The 21025-nt window shown below is 41.1% G+C and overlaps 1 protein-coding gene and 1 non-coding gene across 3 annotated transcripts in view; both read left to right on the top strand.

Annotated features, from left to right (window-relative positions):
- Window positions 1-1306: 1306 nt before the first annotated feature.
- The window catches only part of NELL2 (neural EGFL like 2), a 289076-nt gene continuing 269357 nt past the window's right edge, over window positions 1307-21025 (top strand). Inside the window, exons 1-3 of one of the 2 annotated variants that reach the window (XM_037061082.1) lie at window positions 1307-1378; window positions 1776-1861; window positions 2306-2434. In XM_037061082.1, coding sequence (XP_036916977.1) covers window positions 1807-1861; window positions 2306-2434 — 184 coding nt within the window. In that variant the 5' untranslated portion in view covers window positions 1307-1378; window positions 1776-1806. The other variant, XM_037061081.1, reaches the window with a different exon arrangement.
- LOC118997467 (U6 spliceosomal RNA) lies at window positions 11510-11616 on the top strand. Its single transcript, XR_005068673.1, has one exon. It is a non-coding gene; the product is annotated as a U6 spliceosomal RNA (small nuclear RNA).

Below are 21025 nucleotides of genomic sequence, written 5' to 3'. Positions count from 1 at the left end.
AAAAGCTTCCATATTCTGTTTTTTCCCTTAAAATTTCCAAGGACAAAGCTAAAAATGTCCCCCCTCGCCCCATTACAGTGTAGTATAGTACATAACTACTCCGCAGGGCTCCAGACTGCACCCCGTATGTGGTTTGGTAACTAGCCATATAGGATCCTGTTGGAGAATTCAGAATCTGCCTCTTTGGATGGAAAGTGAAGAAACTGAATTTGTCTTTGTCCAGACATTTTAATTGCTTTCAAACTCTTCCATTTTCCGTATGGAAGTTAAATATCGTTATTCAAAGTTTACCTCAACATTTTAGGGCTATGTTGAAAATATCATGTGCCATCGACCTTGAATATACTTTGCCTGCTGAGGATTAGATCTTAAACGACCTCACTGTTATGGTTCCCGCATGTGTGGTGAAAGGGTGGGTAGAGAGTGTTCGTGAATATGGTCAGCAATGGGGTGGTGGCTTTTCTCTCCTTCCCAGGTTAGGTCCTTCTCTCAAGCGCGCGCGCGCTTTCTTCTCTCTCTTTCATGTCTTTCTGTCTGTCTGTCTACTCTTCTGTTCTGTGTGGGCAAGCACGCTGGCTCTGTTGCCTTTGCCTCCTGCCGCGGGGCTTGTGCTGGCGATCTGAAACCTTGGGCTCAGCGTGGTTGAGCTGTTTGGAGAGGGGGCGAGAGTTCCCGGAGCTGTCCAGCAGTTGCTGGCTAAGTTCTCCCCAGATCTCTCTGCGCTGGGGAAGCTCTCCAGCGCCCCACTCCGGGCAGGGAACCTCCCTTATCCGGCTCCCCAAGCTTCCTGGCTTGCCACCTGCCTCCGCCAGTCTCTTCCTTCATCGCCCAGACCACCTTGGGAGTCTAGCGGGCTTCAGCAGCCCTTTCCTGCGCGCCCCTGAGAGGGAGTCCCCTCTCCAGTTCCCGGGGCTGCTCTGGAGCCCATGCAGGACCGTTCGCAGGCTTCTCTCCTTTGCCTAAAAAGCCGGCGAGCGTGTCCAGTTCTAGCTTAGCCTTCTGTGGCTGGGTGGTTCTTTCTCTCCGTCTGTCTTTTAACACTCGCGCCCGAAATCAAGGGGTCAGAGCAAAGACCGCCCCTCAACTTAGCACCTTGAATTAGATCTTTGGATCCCAAAGGGGGTTGGCGTTGCCGCGGCCAGCGAGAGAGGGAAGGAGGAGGGTGGAGGCTGCAGCTGCTCCGGGGCTGCCCAGACCCGAGCTTGCAGACCGAGGACCCCTGCGGGAGAGGGTCGTAAAGCTCCGGGCCTCGCCCTCGGCGGTCCCTCCCTTTCTTCCTCTCCCCGCCTCCCGGCCTGCCCCTCCCTCCTCGGAGGAGCCGGTTCTCCTCCGTGCCTCTTCTCCAGCACTCTCTCCATTGTCTCTGTCTTTACAACAGGTTTGAGCACTGGGAAGACAGACGGGTGCCGGGCGCCCCAGCCCAGGCTTTCTTGGGTCTGCCCCACTTCTTGGTGTGCGTGCCTTCTGCCGCTTTTATTTGGGCTCCGGAGCAGATTCCCCCCCAAGAGCAGCCTTCAGGCGAGTCCAACCCTCCCCACCGGACCCCCTCCTAGCCTGCCCGGCAGCCTCGGCTCTGGCTCTGTGTGCGGGAATGATGTGCGCATTGGAGGGTCCAAGTTCTTCCTGTGCCTGGGGGGTCCTCCTTTTTTTTTCTTAGGCAACCAAATCGTACTAATCCTACTGATCAGTAAATCTGAGGCAGAGGCTGGGGAAACAACCGCTATTTTCCCGCTTGATTCCAAGAACCACTTCAATTTTTCTTTTTCTTTTTAAAGAGGGAGACGATGGACTGAGCAGATCCACACCATGGAGTCTCGGGTCTTACTGAGAACACTCTGTCTGATCTTCGGTCTTGGAGCAGGTGGGTGGCTGCCTAGCTGCAGTGGTGGGGGGCGGGGGTGAGGAGATGGCCGGGCCTCGGGGCATCCCCAGCTGGCTGGGGACACCTCGCTTTTCCTGGGCTTGGAGTAGGTCTGGAGTGAGAAGCTTGGCATAGGGGGCGGTTTGGGCTTGAATTCTTTTCTGTGCTTATCTTGGAGACGGGAGGGTCTGAGGGCCTTGGGGGAAGTTTGCACCCAGAAGGGTTTAAAGTAGGTCACCGAAATGGGACTGGGTGCTCCGCTATTTAAAGCGTGGCTGTTCATCTCAGGTAAGGCTCTCCGAGGCAGAGGAGGGAGTTGCCTCTCTTCCTCAGTTCCCAGGGTTATTTCTGAGACGCAGTTCGTGGCTGCTCTGGGGGAAGAGGCTTGCGTTTTGATGGAGGTTTTTCTTTCTTTCTTTCCTCCCCCACCTCCACTCCCATCAGTCTGGGGGCTTGGTGTGGACCCCTCCCTACAGATTGACGTCTTAACAGAGTTAGAACTCGGAGAATCCACGACCGGAGTGCGCCAGGTGCCTGGGCTGCATAATGGGACGAGAGCCTTTCTCTTTCAAGGTATGAAGGGCTTGCCGAGTGCCCTGTGCGGGTTTAGTCCGGACAGCCGGGTAGGAGTTGGCCTCACTACTCTTCTGTAGTGCTTCATGGATGACAGTGTGTGAACTGAGATGTGGAGGGCTCAGTGTGAAGTCTGCACACCTTCCCTTTCCTTTTAAATGGCTTGGTTTTTCTTCCCTCCTGCCCCCCTCCTTACTTTGTACTCTTGCCAGTTCTAATGGATAGTGCCTTAATTACTGTACAGAAACTCCAATGGCAGATGGTAGGTTTTAGAGTCTAGGGAACAATGAATTATAACACAAATGCCTCATTTGGGTAAAATTGATTTAGGCACCAAATAGGGCAGCTTAATCTTAGTTAAGACATTGCTCTTTGAAAGTTTCAGGTGCAATGGTTCCTGGTTGGGAGGAATTCCTTTATTTGGATGGTTTTCTGGAAAAATTAATACCTCCAGTAGCTTTATCTACTGTGCATCACAAACAATATATTTGAGACAAGATTCCTCGTTGGAAGATAACATTCTTCCTTCTCCATCAATGTAATAATATTGCTTAACAGTTATTTTGAAAATATTTCAAATGTGTTCATTCAGAAGTCTCCCTGTATCATCACTAATTGTGTACTTGAGATTTTAAAACTTTTGTGTTTTGATGTCAGGGGGAATTGGCAGAAATGTGTACATTTTTAAAATTATATTTAAATGTGTGTGTAGTCAGAAGTAAATTCCAATGCATCAGTCTTTTGACTTTGGCTTACTAAAGCTTTGGCCAGTTGTTGGTTTGGGGAAAGATGCTGTAATACGAGTTTCTAACAAGTAGCTAATCACACAGAAAGATTAGTTTCACATGTGGTGAAGGAGAGACGAAAGCAAGTGAGTTGGAGTTCGACACGTCTAGGGGACTGACTGAAGTATCTTCTTCACACCCCATCCGGTTTTTTCTTTTGGGATTTTGGTGTCATGGCTTCAAAAGAAGGGCAACTGGTAATTACTAGAGTTGTGTAAGCAAAATAGAATGACTTCAGCAAATCTGCCACCAGGAAATAGGCATAAAATAAAACCCCAGCGTTTCCGCGGCGGTGTTATTGCCTGATGCAGCCAGTAGGTGTCACCATGGACAGAAACACCAGAGCTTACACTTTGGAGAGGGAGGAAATGGACATGTGGTTCGTTTATTTAAAACAAGGTTACTCTTGTAAGAGATTAAAATGTATTTTTTTGTTTTCATTATGGTGAGCCCACTAAATATTTTTGTGACATATTTATGACAAATATTTTATTTTACTTACTCTGTTTTTATTACTTAAAGGTCTTTTTTGGGGGGAGGATATTCAATCCTTTAAAAAATGACCAAATCTAATAAAGAAAATAAAACCAGACTGTCATAAAAATTAGAGTAAAATAGATGTATCATTAGGATTAAACCTCTGTTTTTTTTTCTTTTCATACCTCTGATTGTCAATCTCTGTGAATTGGATAGAAAGTTATTTCAGGATTGCTTATTTGAATAAGTAGAAAGCTTTATTGAAGATAAAGCTCCAGTAACAAATGGTGTTTAAGTGCACTCAAATTTTTCAAAGGTCCTGTAAATTATGTTAGCGTTCTTCTTAGCTGCTTCTGAAGAGTGAGCTGTCATGAATAGAACTGCCAGGACTGTGCATTTTATGTGCTAATGCTGGACAATTAGACAATTTTTAGGAAAGAGTCTCAAGGAATCTAGATCTTTTTATGATTAATTTTTAAAAGAAATGTCTAGTATTCATTTTCATTTAGATTATCAGGTCTTCAAGTTAGGCATTCTATAGCGAATACATAAAATCTCATGAATTGTATATTCTTTGAATTGTCCATAGTAACTAAGTACATATCAGTGCACATTGATGAATTTTTTTGTTTGTTTGTTTCTTTGTAGGTACAAAGCCCAATATTTAAAGTAGTGATTTTCAATCTTTTTCATCTCATGACACACATAAGCTAATTACTGATATTCTGCTATACACCAAAAAAATACATTACATTTTTGCTGATCTTCTACACACCAAAAATAGGTATAATTTTGATTCATTCACACCACATGGCCATTGTTGTGTTGGCTGTTGTCATGTTTTTGACAATCGAAGGGAAAAGAGGTCAGTGCCCCTGATTAAACAGTCAAGTATTGCATGTTTTAAAAATTCTTTTGGCACACCAGTGTGCCTTGGCACACTGTTCGAAAATCTCTGATTTAGAGTAAATGCTTAACAAATATGGTATGTGAGATTTGAAGATGTAAAATTTCATTTTCTGCCCAATTATGAACATTACTTCATAGAACCAATCAATCAGCCAGTATTTGCTGCTTGCCCTGTTCTCAGTAGGCATGCCTTTCTGATGTACTCATTATACTCTAATGACTTATTTTATTCTAAGATTTAGACTCTGCGATGGATAACAGGTAGACCTTCCGCCTTGCATCATAGTTACTTTGGAAAGGTCTCTTTCCTGTTATTGCAATGTAGAAACTGTTTTTAAGAAGTCAGTTCTGACCCCTTCCCTCTGTTTCTCTGGGACTCTGTGGATTCTAGAGAGGTAAAAGCTTTCAGACTCTGAAGATTTTATGGGCTTCATTTATAGTGAGTTGTGGATGTTGCAGATATGTCTGTATAGTGTGTACAATGTCATGCAAGAATAGTAACACATTACAAAACCTGTGAGATGTTCTCAGATTTCAAATAAACCTATCAGAGAAGTTACTTGGAGTTATCAGAGGTGGAACAGATTTTGAACCATTCAATGCTTCCTGCAGTAGTATAGCCATATTTCGTCTCTTAGCTTTAAACTAATCTCAGTATATAGTTTCCCAGTGATTTCTGCTTATTTAATATTTCTTCTCCTTTTGCCCCCTTCATTCTTCTCTTTGGTAATTTTTAAGATGCTTGTAATTCAGTACTTTTTGAAACTATAAATAATTTTTATAAATTATTGTGCCCTATGAATTTATTATTACTTAATACTTTTATTTTATTATATATGCCTACAAAGGAAAAATGTGTTCACAAGTCCATTCCTACACCAGTATTTGGAAACAAGAGTGAAACTGGGCATTTGGTGACGGGCCACTGACTTTAGAAGGCAAAGGTAACTGCATTGAGGAATGTGAGGTGTCAATGAGTATGTCTTAAGTATGACAGTCAGTGAGCCTAGTTGTGTACTTAGGGATGGTGGTCATTGTCAATAGAATAGAGTAATACAATAACTAAGAGGTGGGCTTAGAAACCAGGTTGACCCAAGTGGAGTCTCATTAGCTATTTCACTATGGTGAAAGTGAAAGGCTAACCTTGACTCAGATGGCAGAGCTGAGTCCAGATGCTTGTAATTCAGAAGGCGGAGCTAAGAACCCAGAGGGTGGAGCCAAGCACCACAGAGGATTATTCCTGGATCTTCAAACCAAATACAGTTTTTCTGGCTGGAGTTGGAAATTGCATGGATCTGGTGTGTAATTTTTTAAGTTCTATTTTTTCTCTTTTCAAATGGCAATGCCTATAATTTATCCTATGTCTATCCTACCAGTGTATTTTGGGAGCAGACAGATTGTTTCTTGAGTGTCATAGATTTACAGATGGAGAGGAATTGTGCCTCAGGATAATTACACCCAAAGCCTCATTTATACCTAATTTTGGATGATGAAATTTGGGGCTTTTGGACTGATAAGAATTTAGACCATATTTACACTTTGGGTTGATATCTAATGGGTTGAGACTTGTGGGGAATTGGATAGAGTGAATGTATTTTGCATGTGGGAAGGACAAGAATGTGGTAGGCTGAATAACGATCCTCTAACTGTCCTTATACTGAATCCTTAGAACCTGTAAATATGTTATGTTATGTGGCAAAAGGGGTTGCTTGAAATTAAGGTGGTCAACCAGTTGATTTTAAACTATGGAGATTATCCTGGATTATCTGTGTGGGACCCATGTAATCACAAGATCCTTTAAATATGGAGGAAGGAGGCAGAGGAGTCAGTGTCGTTGCTGACTTTGATGTTCGAAGGCGGTAATGAGCCAGGGATTGTTGGCAGCCTCTAGAAGTTATAAAAAAGCAAGAAAACTGATTTTATACTAGAACCTCCAGGAGGGACACAGCCCTGTAGTCACTTAGATTTTAGCTCAATGGAAGGCATTTTGGACTTCTGCTCTCCAGTACTGGGAGATAATAAATTTATGTTGATTTAGTCATTAAGTTTGTGGTTATTTGTTATAGCAGCAACAGGCAACTAGCATATATATTGAACATTAACATTCAGTTGTTCTGTAACTGAATTAAACTTTTTTGGAACCCTCCCTCAACTATTTATGAGAGTGTGTATTTGTAGGGAAACTTGAACTAGCCCGTTAAAGTCATCCTACTTATTTGACACTCACAGTGGTTTCTTACATGCAAATCAAAGTCTTCATACTGAATTCTGAGCCTTTGGGGGATTCTCATCATCATTTAACTATGAGCTGATGCTGAGAACAACTAGAGTATAATGAAGTGCTGGTCTTTTCGACTGTATTACTTTTTCAGAAATACAACCGTTCTCCCCCCAAAGATTAATCCAGAGTGAAGGGGGAGTGCTAGAAAGCATGGAAACAACCTTAATGGGCTTTGGCAAGTGGCAACTTAGAATGGCATTGGTTGAAGGGCACCCTGATAGTAGCTGAAGTGAAGGGCCTCTGCTTTCTTCGGTTTTACCGTGCCCCCACCTGCCTCCCCAGCTTGTTCTGCTCAGGCTGATCCCGGAGTCCATGCTGGCAGACACCCGTTCTCTTTGCCATTCTTGTTATTATTTGTCCATGATTCAGCACCTGCTAGTTAATAACTTAGGTATTTGACCTTAAGGCATTATGGTGTGATATTTCCCGTTGATTTTTCTTTAATTTATCAGGTATTTGTGGTACTGCTTCTGTGCGTAAGGATGGGACACACAGTATCGTGGAGAAAGTAAGATGACTACATAAATTATTACAGGAGGGACCAGAATTTGAGATTTTATCTTAAATGGTGAAACTAGAAACTGTCAAAATCATATGGCCTAGTCTATATATGACAGCATGTGGGTACTCACGTAACTATGAACTATGAAAAGAAATAGAATGAAATCAGGTGCTGGGTATTTTTCTTTTGTTTCTTTCTGCAAAAAATATCTGGGAACTCTCTCTTAGCTCTTCAATATGAAATCATTCTGCGGTATTTATAAATCTTGTCAAATTTTTAATTTTTCATGTTTAAAATTTATGTGCCTGTGTCAGATCATCATAAGTTAGTGTTTTTGTGTTTTATTTGAGCAGTTCTCTTACAGTGATTTTATTGGCTTCATGAACATTTTCATCTTTTGCTGTTTCAGTTTAAAATTTACATTGCTTCAATTTACATTGAAGAGTTAGGTGCCAGTCTATGTAGAAATTCATTTTATAAGCAAATAGTTTGTTAGTGGAAATTTTTTCATGGTGACTTTTGCTTCACTGTATAAATTTGTATTCATTGAAACTCAACTATTGACCACAGTAATTAAAAAGAATTAGAGAGGGAGCTGATGGGGGGGAAAAGGAGGAGCATGACTCTTCCCTTTCTCATTGACCAGGTGCTGGGACAGATGTATGTGGACAGGTGTACTGAGTTGTTCTTGATGGCCCTCTGCTAACAGTCTCCATTCTGGGGAAGACATGGGGAAGCCCAGCAACCTGTCCCTACAAAGGTTGCTCTCTATAGCTGTAGACAAAGGGGAAAATGATGGAGGTAATTAAGTTCATACTAATGTGTGGGAGTAATTAGGACTTGGGAATGAGACATCTTGTCTCCTTCATTCACTAGTTGTGTGAACTTGATCTTGTTACCTGTCTCTGCTTCAGTTGCTATAATAACAGTATTAGTTCTTAGGGTTGATGTGTAGATTACCTAAATGAAACTGTGCCTAACACAGGCTAAGCATTTAATATATTTTAAATCTTGTTTGTATTTTGGAATTAGCTTAGCAGCAGGTCATGCTTGCTTGGATTTTTTAAGGGGCTTCCAGGGAGAAATGCTGGATTTTGTGGAGGAGCTAAGGTAAAGCAACTCACGTGTGATGAACGGAGGGCGGATGCAGGCAAACTGGAGGCAGGAGGACTGGCCCTGAAGCCTCTTCGGTTCCATCTTTGCTGTTTTGGTTTTCTCAGGGAGAGAAAGATACGTGGGCGTGTAGGGAAGGATGAGAGTGTATGGCAAGTTTGGGAGAGGGAGGAGCGTGTGGTGCCCCTGTTGCACTACTGTTGCAGGAGTAAGGAGGAGCGTGGAGAGAACCAAGAAAAGAAAATTCGGAGTGTTGCTCTTCTACGGTTAGCCCAACAAGTAAGGTACTTTTTAAGGATACTAAAGTTTAGCTTAGGTTTTGAGTATATGTTATTGTGGGGAGAAAGTTTAGAATTTTTAAAAAAGATTTTATTTATTTTTAGAGAGGGGGGAAGGGAGGGAGAAAGAGAGAAACATCGATGTGAGAGAAAAGCACTGGTCGGTTGCTCACACCCCACGTGGGGGCTGAAACTGCAACCCAGGCAGGTGCCCTGACCGGGAACGGAACTGCCGACCTTTTGCTTTGCAGGACGACACCCAACCAACTGAGCTACACTGGTCATGATGAAAAGTTAGAAATTTTAAGCAACAAACAACACAGTTGTTTTAGTTGTCTGGGCACTCTTGGAGTTCTTTGGTAAGGTACTGGTTTGGTCCGTTGGTGAAAGCTGGTGGTGCAGGATAAGATTTAAGGGAACCTTGCACGGTGATTTAAGGGTCAGTGTTATGTTTGCAGAACAGGTTGGGTGGTCCTTTGGGCCCTTTGTGGTTTGGGCTCACTTCCCCTACATTTCCTGCTACCTCCTTGGTTCCTTTTCTTAAATATGTTGCTGGTGTTATTGTTTATTTCTGTAGTGCAATGCCCCTCTGTCAATTTTCACTCTAGTGGTCCCTAGGACTCTGGTTAGTGAGTGTCTCACTTGTCCCTCTACTGAGACTTTCAGTTGTCTGGGGAAAGGATCACACTCTGTGTTTCTTCTGGCAACTAGCAGCTCCCTCAGTTCCCTCCTCTGGGTTGGTCTTCCTGGGTCTTTTTCCTGATGAGCTTTCACATGTCACCCATTCTCTGGTTCCCTATTTCACTCAAAGTAAAAGTACTTATTAGGCCTTACAAGACCTATATGAACATTTCCACTCTTGCTGCATTATTGTTTCTGGTCGGATCTATCCTCTCCTCTCCTTTGCTCACTTTGCTTTGACTCCCCTGGCATCTTTGCTATTCCTTAGACAGTCAAGGTACTTTCTTGCCTCAGGGCTTTTGCGCTGGTTGCTCATCCCGGAATGTTCTTCCCCAGCTATCTGTATGTTTTCCTCCCTGCTTCCTTTAAATGTTTGCTTGAATGTTTATTTCTTTTTTAAAGCTTTTATTCATTTATCTTTAGAAGGGAAGGGAAGGAGAGAGTGAGAGAAATATCAATGTATGGTTGCCTCTCGTGAGTCCCCCACCGGGAACTGGCCTGCAACCCAGGCATGTGCCCTGACTGGGACTCGAACCGCAATCCCTTGGTTCGTAGGCCCCCACTTAATCCATTGAGCTACACCAGCCAGGGCTGAATATTAATTTCTTAATGAAGACTACTCTGACCGCTGAGTAAAATTTCAACTTGTCTTCTACCCCACGATTATTCTTCATACCCCTTAATCTGATCTCTTAGTTTCCGTAGTATTATCATCTAGCATGCCTGTGGATACCTTTATTACTTATCATGTAAATTCACTTGTTTATTATTTGAATTGCTTATTGTCTGTCTCTCCCGCTGGAAAGTAAGCTCCCTAAGGGCAGAGTTTTTTTGAATATTTTATTCACTGATGTGTAGCCCAAGTGTCTAGCAGGTGGTAATAGCTCCACAAATACTTGTCACATGAATATACTTGTTTACTGACTAGATTGTCATCTCCTTGAGGCTTGGGACTCTGCCTTGTTCCTTCTTGTAACCTCCTGGCCTCTCGTGTGAATATCTGTGGCACTGAATTGAGTCCATTTATTCATGGCAATCTGATTTTATTTTGGTGACATTATTATGGTTTGTATATAAGTAACTTTAACAAAGGCAGAAGAACTCTCCTTCTAAATCAAAATACTTGCTTTCTTCTCTAGTCATAAGAAGAAGCAGGAGGATTGAGAGGCCTGGGGGAAGGTAGCTCTGTTTGACTCAGTGCCCTGAGTCACTCTGAGGGGGCTCCTCTCCGCCCCAAGATGGGGCGCGCCTCAGAGGCGGCAGCAGCAGCATGTTGAAGAACGGAGACATCCCAAACGCTTCTCGACAATGAGAGTTTAACATTTTGAAGTATTGTGAATTCAACATTTAGCAGGGATACTTATATTCATATGAAAGTGCTGAGAAACATTTCAAGGGCAGTAAGGATTATTTTGGATCCCTTATGCTGTGCTATTTCTCCACAACACGGATAAATGAGACCAATGAGTGGATTCAGAGGACAGCAGCCGGGGGGGGGGGGGCTGGAAGGTTTGGAAACTGTCAGTTGAGGGATGGTTGATAGAGCTTGGAATTTTAGCCTGGAGGATAAACGACAGCAGAGATGTGACCATTTTTTAAAAGATATTGGGAAGACAGTCCTGTATGAGAGTTATTGCTTTTGTTAATACTTTATATCCCGTGATAGTCAGAGTGAATTTATTTAGGACATTTCATAGGTAATTTAATTCAAGCATCTTAGAAAAGCAGTGTGACTCTAAGCTTTGCATTTTTGCCTTTCACGAGAAAACAGAGGAGTTTTTCACTACAAGAGAAGAAATGTCATACCCCAAATAAAGGGGAGAAATGCTCTTAAATATCTCAGAGGTGGGATCATTGAATCCAAATTTGAGTCCAAAGAGTCCAGATTTTGGCTTGTCTGGGGTAGGGTATTAGTTCATGTAATATCTTACTTTTTCTGAAAAAAAAAAAAAACCCCCTCACAGAAAATGACTTTACCAAATTCTTTAAACTTAACATTTAAGGATTAGAAATTGGAATTAATTTTAATTGACTTAATATTTCTAACTCGTGCTCGCTTCGGCAGCACATAGACTAAAATAGGAACGATACAGAGAAGATTAGCATGGCCCCTGCGCAAGGATGACCTGCAAATTCGTGAAGCGTTCCATATTTTTTCAAGATTAAAAGAGAAGCAACTGTTTGGGAAAACATTATTTGCCAATGATACTTCAGACAAAGGTTTTATCTCCAAAATATACAAAGAACTCACTTGACTCCTCTCAAAGAAGATGAGCAACCCAATTTAAAAATGGGCAAAGGACTTGAACAGACATTTCTCCAAGGAGGACATACAGAGGATCCAGAGACACATGAAAAGATGCTCGATATCGCTAGTTATCAGAGAGATGCGAATTAAAACCACAATGAGATACCACTTTACACCAGTCAGAATGGCTATCATAAACAAAGAAACAAGCAACAAGTGCTGGAGAGGTTGTGGGGAAAGGGGGACCCTAGTTCACTGTTGGTGGGATTGCAGACTGGTACAACCACTATGGAAAACAGTATGGAACTTTCTAAGAAAACTAAAAATGGACGTGCCTTTTGACCCAGCAATTCCACTCTTAGGAGTATAGCCTAAGAATCCTGAAACACCAATCCAAAAGAACCTATGCACCCCGATGTTCATAGCAGCACAATTCACGATAGCCAAGAGTTGGAAGCAACCTAGATGCCCGTGGGTAAATGACTGGAACAAAAAGCCGTGGTACATTTACACAATGGAATTCTATGCTGCAGAAAGGAAGAAGGAGCTCCTACCTTTTGCAACATCATGGATGGAACTGGAGAACATTATGTTGAGCAAAATAAGCCAGGCCGTGAAAGACAAATACCATATGATCTCACCTTTAACAGGAATCTAAACAACAAACAAGCAAGCAAAATATGACCAATGACACTCAAGTACGGAACAGGCTGACAGGGTCCAGAGAGGAGAGGGGAGAGAATCATAGGGGAAAAGGGGATGAACTCACATGAATAAGTATAAAGGACACATGGACAATAATTAAGGTGAGGGGCAGAAATGGGAGGGAGGTGGGGAGCACTGGGGGGGGCAGGGCAGGGAATATAAAACAGAAAACTGTACTTGAATAAGAATTAAATTAAAAAAATATATCTAACTCAAATCTGGGGTGCCTTTACCATAGTCCTTACCAATTTTTTCCTGAAGTTTATTACTAATTTCCATGATAAAAATAATCCTGAAGAGATAAGACATTATTTTCAGTTATAACTTTTTATAAGACTATTGTGTTATGGATTAAAATGAAAAATTATTTGAAGTTGAAATGAATTGGATATAAGAACTTGAGTTGGAGTATGAAGTTGCAGTCTGGGAATTTGCAAGAAATGAGACCTGTAAAGTGGAAGAAAACAGTACAAAATGTATATTTATTTATGGCCACTCACATTTAAGTGACTAAGACTCTGATGCAGAAGTCAGTGTTAAAAAGGCTACAAAAATTTCATTATCCTTATCATAGATGCCTCTTTACAACCAAGCATCTCATAGTATGTTTTCATCCCCTTGCTGCTGTGGGTCCAATTTTTAATAATTGGCTGCATTTCCAGTGGCAACAGTATAATTGTTCTTTGATAACACACTTCCAAATTAGAATATGTTTCAGAGACTAATGGAAAAAAAACCGAGTGTTCATTCCATGCGTCACTGATTAAGCAGGAAAATGTCAAGTGGGGAGAATCTACCTATTTAATGGATGATTACTTTTTGTTAGTTCGGTCAACAAATTAATAAAGTCAGAGGGTGAAGTTGGGGAAAGGCCAGATAGGCTGTGGAAACTTGTAGGCTCAGTCTCGTTTCCAAAACTTTCCAGGACTTGTGCTAATGACACAGGCATCACACAAGAAAAAGGCAGGGTTTTAAGTAGACACTATCCTAGCTGCCTGTGAAGAAACTAGAGGGAATGTTGGAATTGTGGTCATTTGTGTGTAACAAGCCTTTCTTGTGGGGAAAACACAGAACAGAAGTACAAATGCAGATCCAACTCCTTTCAGATTTTCTGTGGTTCTTACGTCGGCACGTAACAGATGCGCACCACTGGGAGGTATTGGAGAGTTCATTATCTTTCCACGCTATCCTAATAGAAGAAGTAGACAAGGAAAATATAACTTGTTAAACAATCTTTTAACAGTATATGTTGAGCTATGACTCCACAGAAAAAAAAATTTTCAATCATTAGGAGGAGATAGAGAATTTTAGGGAAAAGACTCTCCAGTGGGGAGAAAAAGGTAAATCAAATGCTCTGTTGAGATTGATGATTGTTAGACAGTGAATACATCTCTATTTTTTTTAAATATTTATTTATTTATCTTTAGAGGGGAAGGGAAGGAGAGAGGTTAAGAAACATCAATGTATGGTTGCTTCTCCTGCATCCCTTGCTGGGAACTGGCCCCTGCCGGGAACTGGCCTGCAACCCAGGCATGTGCCCTGACTGAGAATCGAACCGCGATCATCTGGTTCGCAGGCCCATGCTCAATCCACTGAGCTACACCAGCCAGGGCACATTTCTATTTTAATGATTTAAATGGAGACAACTCGTTGCAAAACAAATCTTTAAAATATATAAGCAAAGACAATGGGAAATGTTAAGTAAATCTTCTAAACTCTTGCTGCAGAGAAACTTGTTTTTAATTTGAGAAAGTGAATGGACTGTACTTACAAACAAAAGATAAATGTATTTCAAGGGCAAAATCTATCTTTGTGGCATCGTAGGTGTTGGGGAAGAACAAAGTAAGACGTAAGATGCCACGAAACCGGTTTGGCTGTCATGGTCTGGTGCGTGCAAAGACCTGGAACTGCTGGCTCCGGGACTGGGTCTCGCTGGTGCAGACCTCTGCCGACATTTGAAACTGATTTAGGCCATTTTGCACATGGCGTGTCATCCTTCCGTAGGAGGAATGGGTTTATAATAAATGCTAGTCCGCTACTAATTCCTCCCTCAGATAGGCCCATTAAGCTTTTTTGCATTTTGATGTTGAAAGCACTCTTATCTTTATAGCTATAGTATAAGTCTATCTATAGCTATAGCTGTGAATAAACAAATTACTGGTAAAAAGTGAAAATAACAGCAAAAGTGGTAAGCAGAATGCTAAAAAAGCTTGAAACAAAATAATTGCCAACTTCATCTATATTATTAGGTTCTAATAGTGGTTGGTTATCCATTTTTTAAATGTGTACACATCTCATTATTGACATGCAGTCATAAAATAAGCAAAGAATCCAGATTTGGACTAGTTTGAAGTGCTAGTTCATTTCATGTTTCACTTTTATTATGAGATAAAATATGTAGAAATGACCTTACCAAATCTCTTACTAAATTTTCCCTGATGTTTACCCTTAATTTTATTTATGAATGTGAATTCTTTACTCCTCTTGATTTATTGTAGTGGGTGATGGTGGATGGGTGAGTTCGAAAGACTAACCCAATCTGATATTATTTACTATTTTGAGGATGGTAGTGCAATAACCAGAAGGATTCTGGTATTTCTACTATAAGCAGTGTGTTTAGGGCTCTCCTGTTGATTCTCTTCATAACAAAAAGAAGTGTTGATCAAGTACTTCAAGAATATAATAAGGATAGCATTCTAACCTAATTTCTTTTCTAGTTATATAAATATACAGTACAATGTAGGTATTTTAAGTATATGTTATGTAATTTATTTAATTAGAATCCCATATCCTGATAGGCCAAGAGGCAAATCATGTTTTTCTTTCTCATCTAATCACTTCATCGGGATTCGCCACTTTTTCCCTAACCTGCATTTTATCCTGACTGATCTCTTTGGCGGTTCTCTTTCACTGGTGTCTACATTATTGTCACCATTGCCAAAGGTCTGTGCAGCCCTGGGGATTGGGCTCCCGGTGATGGTGTGGCCGGGACTTTGCTGTGAGCCCCATCATTTCAAGTTATTTATTCTCTTATTTGGTGGAGCTCTTTGATTAACAGAGATATTGAATTTTGATAAAGTTCAATTTATAGTTTTTTCTTTTATGTTTATGAATTTTGTGTCTGGTCCAGGAAATCTTATATCCATCTAATTTTAAAAGCCTCTTAATTTGTGAATTCCTTTCTTCCAACATGTAAATTCAACCAAAATAAACCAACTTAGATTATCTTACCATTTTTAAAGCAAACTGTCACAAAATCATTGCTTACATGGGTCAGGCAAGTAACATAAATGAATTCACTGCACCAGGTGTGAGATGATAAGGAGTAGTGAGGTCAATGGCTAAATGGAAAGTGCAGGCTTCACTTAATGCTATTCGGATTCACACTTATACATCTGGAGTTGGATGGGCCCATGGGAGATTGCGATCCCAGCCTTAAAGAGTTGTTGAAATAGATTCTTATTAAGTGATTTTTGTCGAGTGACTGCTGCCTAAAGCATGCACTTTTCTTCTCATGAGAAGGAGTGATCAGTCTGTGGACCAAAGAGGCCCAGCTTCTCAGTCTGCATCTTCAGTTTTTTTCTAAAATGCTGATGATTCCTGAGGAGAAGGATATGGCTTTGGCGACTTCCTACCTAAAGGAGGCACACCTGCTGGCTCCTCTCCCCTTGGTGTGTTGTGTGGGTGTGCATATACATGTGCCTATTGTTATTTATCTCCCTTCCGCTCTCTGGGGTGCGGTCCTGGCCACCTGGTGCTACTCCTTCTACCGCAGTTGTGGTTCAAATCTGTGCTGCTGCCGATTGTACACTGGCCTTTTAGTTAGCTTGGTCAGAGCCCCCTGGGACTGGCTCACTGCCGTGTCTTAGTCCTGCGGGTGCTATTGAGCCTCCTGAGGTCTGGCTCCAACTTCTGTTTGATTCTGGCCTGGGTGGCCGGTGCCTCTGCATCTCTGGGCAGCAACCTTACTGCTCCTCTGCTGTGCTCTCTGCAAGGTCCCGAAGCAGACCGTGGAAAGAAATAACTGTCAAGACGTCCCTCTTCCCTACCCCAGTGTGCTTGTGGACTTACTTTGATGCAGCAGTGCAACTCCAAAAGCCATTATCTTCTCCAGTTCAAAGGAAAGTGGTCAAGAGCCCTCTGCCCTCTTTGATGCCCTCTCCTATTTACTGCAACTCCCTGTCTCCAGGCCGAAGTCCCAAGAGAGGAAAATCTTTCTTCCCTGCTCCTCTTTTTATTTTCTTCACAAAACTTTACAATCTTGGAAGGAGTATTTATTAATTTTAATTTTGTTTAATTAGTAGAAATCTTCTTCTCTCTTCTGCTCCCGTGCTGTCATCGGTAGAAGGGGTATATTTAGTACACTACTAAGAAACTTTATGAGCCACATTTAAAAAGCTTGGCTGTTGGTACATACACTTAAGAACCTGAGAAACTTATAAACTCCTCCTGGAGATAGTAGCAAACTTGCAAGATTACAGTCTTTCTGCAAAAAACTATTTTTGAATTAAAGATGTTGAGTATTACTTAGGCTTTTTTGTATTCCTTCTGTACTGAGCCAAAATCTTCCTCTTAGGCAGAAGGATGCTTAGGCTAGCTAAGGGGAATGCATTAGAAAGGTACATTATTCATTGATAAAATATTATCCTTGTTACACATAGGAAAATAGACATGAGTCCACTGTGTTACATCTTCTGTACTAGTCTCCGTGGAGTTAAACAATGAATAGTAATAGGATATATGATTATTGTACTTAAGGAATATGTACCTTAGCTTGGAAGATAGGATTAATAGAAGTAAAATACACATATAAATAAGATGATAATCTAATATACTTACTTCATAAGAATGAAGATTCACATATTCTATTCTTTACCCTGTTTGTATTCTTACTATACTGGTGAGCTTGACATGGGGTGAATTACTGCCCTGTCAGTGGTAGTAGTGGTGTCGGTGGTGACTCTATAGGTGAGTCCCTAGCCCATTACTGTGGTCCTCTTTCTCTCCTGGCCTGTCAGCCCTGGAGCTATTAGAAGCATAGGATGTTGTTATATAATAGTCTGAGTTCCAGCATCAGGCATTGTATCTATGGGGGAGCATTTTGCCTGGTGATAATCAGCCTCTCTTTCTTCTTCTCCCACAAGATATTCTGAGATTAAAAAACTACCTTCAAAAGGCCTGTGGCTTCAGAACAGTATTGTTTGTGAAGTGTCAGAATGCCATGGTAGATAGATGGGTTGTTTTCAATTCTGGAAAGAGGTATAATTGAAAAATTCCAAAGTAACATCTGTATGTATCGTACATATAGAGGTCAAATGGAAAAATGAAGGATCATTTGGACAACTTAAAAATTATTGGCCTGAAAAACACTAGAAAATATATGTTACAGGATTTATTTTGCATCAATCATCTTAAGTGGGTTCTGTTGCTTACAATAAAATGTCATAATGCTTTGGCATATTGTCTGAAAGGGGAGAGTGTAGAAGAAAAATTAGATAATTTTTTACCTAGAAGCTGGGCTACTCAACTGTTGCAGCAACTTAAAATGCAAGAGATCGCAGCAGGAACAATATGACATGACAAATGATAATGGTTCCAGAGGAACAGTGCTGATCAATATTGCTCAGTGAGCCATAAACTGAGGACTCTCTTAGTGGGGTTGACATGATTAGACCACCGTGGCACTGAAGACGCCATTCCCATCTGTGGTATTGAGACTCTTCATAAGGACAGAACATCCACATTGGTGCTGACACTGTAGGCTGCCTAGTGATGTTGGGATTTTTCATTAAGATCAATGCATCGTTAACTACAATGGCTCCAAAGGAACTTTTGTGGTCTTTGGGGGTCAATAATCTTTAAATATGTACTTGTATAACAAACTACAGATGTTAGGAGAGTACTTTTCCAGACATCTGGCCTATAAGTTGTCTCTTAAATGACCTTAAACTGTGTATATGGCTAAGTCAGTAACTTCAAGGGATCCACTCCAATCAGTAGTCCGTATGGCTGTTAATACTCTTGGTGCAAATGTTCCAAGTCCACTTATATGATATTAGAATTTTTATACATTAAGAATCAGCACTGCCATAGCTTGGAGCTTAAGTCAGTTTTCTAAAGTCTTGAATTTTAAACGCCTCAGGATTAAACTCTTCACACAGAGACTCACCAAGCCAGTCAAAGGAAAAGTTCGTCTGGGCTGAAAGACTTCCCTGGGAATGGAGGCGAATTGGATTTTGAATGCTTCCTACTCAATTAATGATGTATTTAAGGTTTTGAATTGAATTTTAAAATTGAGTAGACATATTTGTGTTCATCTTTGAATTTTTTGATATTCTAATTTATATATAGTGCAATGCACAGGCACTAATTATAACATAATGAGTCTGATGCATAGTTTGTACCTATGCATTCCATATGTCATCGCTCCAGGTACTCCAGCTTTTCTCATATAGAAACAGTGCCAAGCATCTTGTACCTTTTTCCAGGTGTCTGTCCACTTTGAGGAAACTCTGATTTCTATAACCATAGCTTGGTTTGTTTTGTTTTAAGTGCTTCATATAAATGGAACAGCATGTAGTTTCTTGTGTCTAGATTCCTTTGTTCAGCATCATGTTTTCAAAATTCATCCATGCTGTACATCCGAAATTTGCCCCTTTTCATTTCTGAGTGATATTACATTGTATAAACATACCATGCCTTATTTTTCCATTCTTTTGCTGGTAGATATTCGGTTGTTTCCCATTTTGGGCTATTATGATTAAAGCTGCTATGAAAATTCCTACAAATTATTTTTGTATGTATGTTTTTGTATATTTTAGTAAATAATCAGAGGGGATCGCTGGCTCATAGGGTAGGTGTGTGTTTAACTTAATAAGACACTTCTAAACTATTTCCTAAGTAAGCATTTATACCATTTTGTATTAATACTGGCAGTGTCTGAGTGTCCCGGTTGCTCATTGTTTTCTCTCACTTTTGGTGTTGTGAGGGTGTTGTTAATTTGTAGCTATTCCAATGAATAGAAAGGCAGTTGCTGTACTGGAGGATTGTTATTATTCTGTAGAGGTTTTGGGATTGGTTAAGGTAGCCATTACTCTAGAGCCAGAGTGGTTTCGCTCCTAAAGTGTGACTTCTCTGGGCTTGCATGCTCCTCAGTTCAGAGAAGTCTCCCCACTTTGCATGGTCATCATTCAATGGCTCCCAGCACTGTGTGACCTACAGAATCTCTAGGAGGTCTTCTCTGCTGATCTATTAGAGTTTCACTTACTGACTACACAGCTTAGTAATGAGCCAAACTTGGAAATTCCCAGTCTTGGAAGTCTTGGAAGCCCTATGCAGATTCCTGGGGCTCCTCCTTTGCACACCTCTGCAGAAGACCTCTGCTCTCTCTCCAAACTCCAGCTGCTTCTCTGTGTCCCAGGTCTGAAGTGCACCTAGGCAGACAGCTGGGGTTCTCTCAAGGATCTTAACCCTGTGCTTTCTGCTCTCTGACGACTAAGCAGAGTTGCTTTCTCAGGTTTTGTCAGTTTTATAGTTATGTATAGTGCAGGGTGAGTCTGATCGCTGTGGTTGCATTAGGGCGGGGACAGAATGCCTGTGCTGTCTTCTCGGAAAGAAAGATGTAAATGGTGTTAGCAGTCAATTAGGTTCTTGAAGGTATGTCATATTTAAGGATTTGATTTATAGGAAGTTGAGACAGGTACCTGAGGCAGAAGTGAGGAATGTGAAAAGGACTGTGGGGTACCCTTAAAGAAGTTCAATCAGGGAGAGTGCAGCAATTTTGAAATGTCATAATACAAAGTCTGACAATTTCTGTTCTCTTCTGTCCATTGCACTTTCAGCTCCTAGATTTCTGAGGCATTGCCCAGTGCACAAGTGTTCACTGGTCTATCTGTTTTAAACTTCTAAATTTTAATGAAATTATTATGGATTTCCCCTAAAAGTTTGTTATGCCTGCTGGAAAGCACTACTTCAGAATATGAAAAATCTTGAGCTTGGGTGTCTGACTGCCCCCAGTGTTTTTGCAGAAGAGCTTATCTTCTCAAGTTCAGACATGTCAACAACCATTTTAGAAAGACATTTTCAGCATTTTATATTACATTTCTTTTCCATGCGTTTGACCCATTCCTGCCTTGGGAAGAAAAGGAGAGAGAATGAATGGCTATGTTTTCCTGTAGCACCTTTGACTAACTTATAATACAATTTGTTTTAAGCTAGAGATTTATAAAAAAGTGGTTGAAATTTCTGTTGGTCAGGGAAACTCTGTGCTTCATTGTTTACTTAGGGTTCGTTAAAGGCACACACAGTATATAGAAAGAAAAACAGAGCCTTGCTTAGGAAAGTTCATTTCAACATTAAAGGGGTACATAGGCCTTTTGAAGCTACTCTGGGCCAGTTTTGATTTTGATTATTTGGATATGGAGAAAATTTAACTATTTTAAAGGCACAGCATATGCAAAGATATGGTGAGTTCAAGACCTTGGTTCTTGAAGATGTGCAAGAGGTTTGCCGAGGAAGGGACGCAGAGCACATGTCTGAAAGTGGCCCAGGGTGAGGGTGAAAGAACAGTGACAAGACAACACTGAGTTCTGAGAATCAGAACTGAAACTCAA

This window comes from Sturnira hondurensis, unplaced genomic scaffold (assembly GCF_014824575.4).
Source record: "Sturnira hondurensis isolate 20B ecotype Veracruz unplaced genomic scaffold, ASM1482457v3 Scaffold0013190, whole genome shotgun sequence".
Taxonomy (NCBI): Eukaryota; Metazoa; Chordata; class Mammalia; order Chiroptera; family Phyllostomidae; genus Sturnira; species Sturnira hondurensis.
The sequence above is the reverse complement of the archived record's forward strand: the minus strand, read 5'-3'. Positions and strand labels throughout refer to the sequence as shown.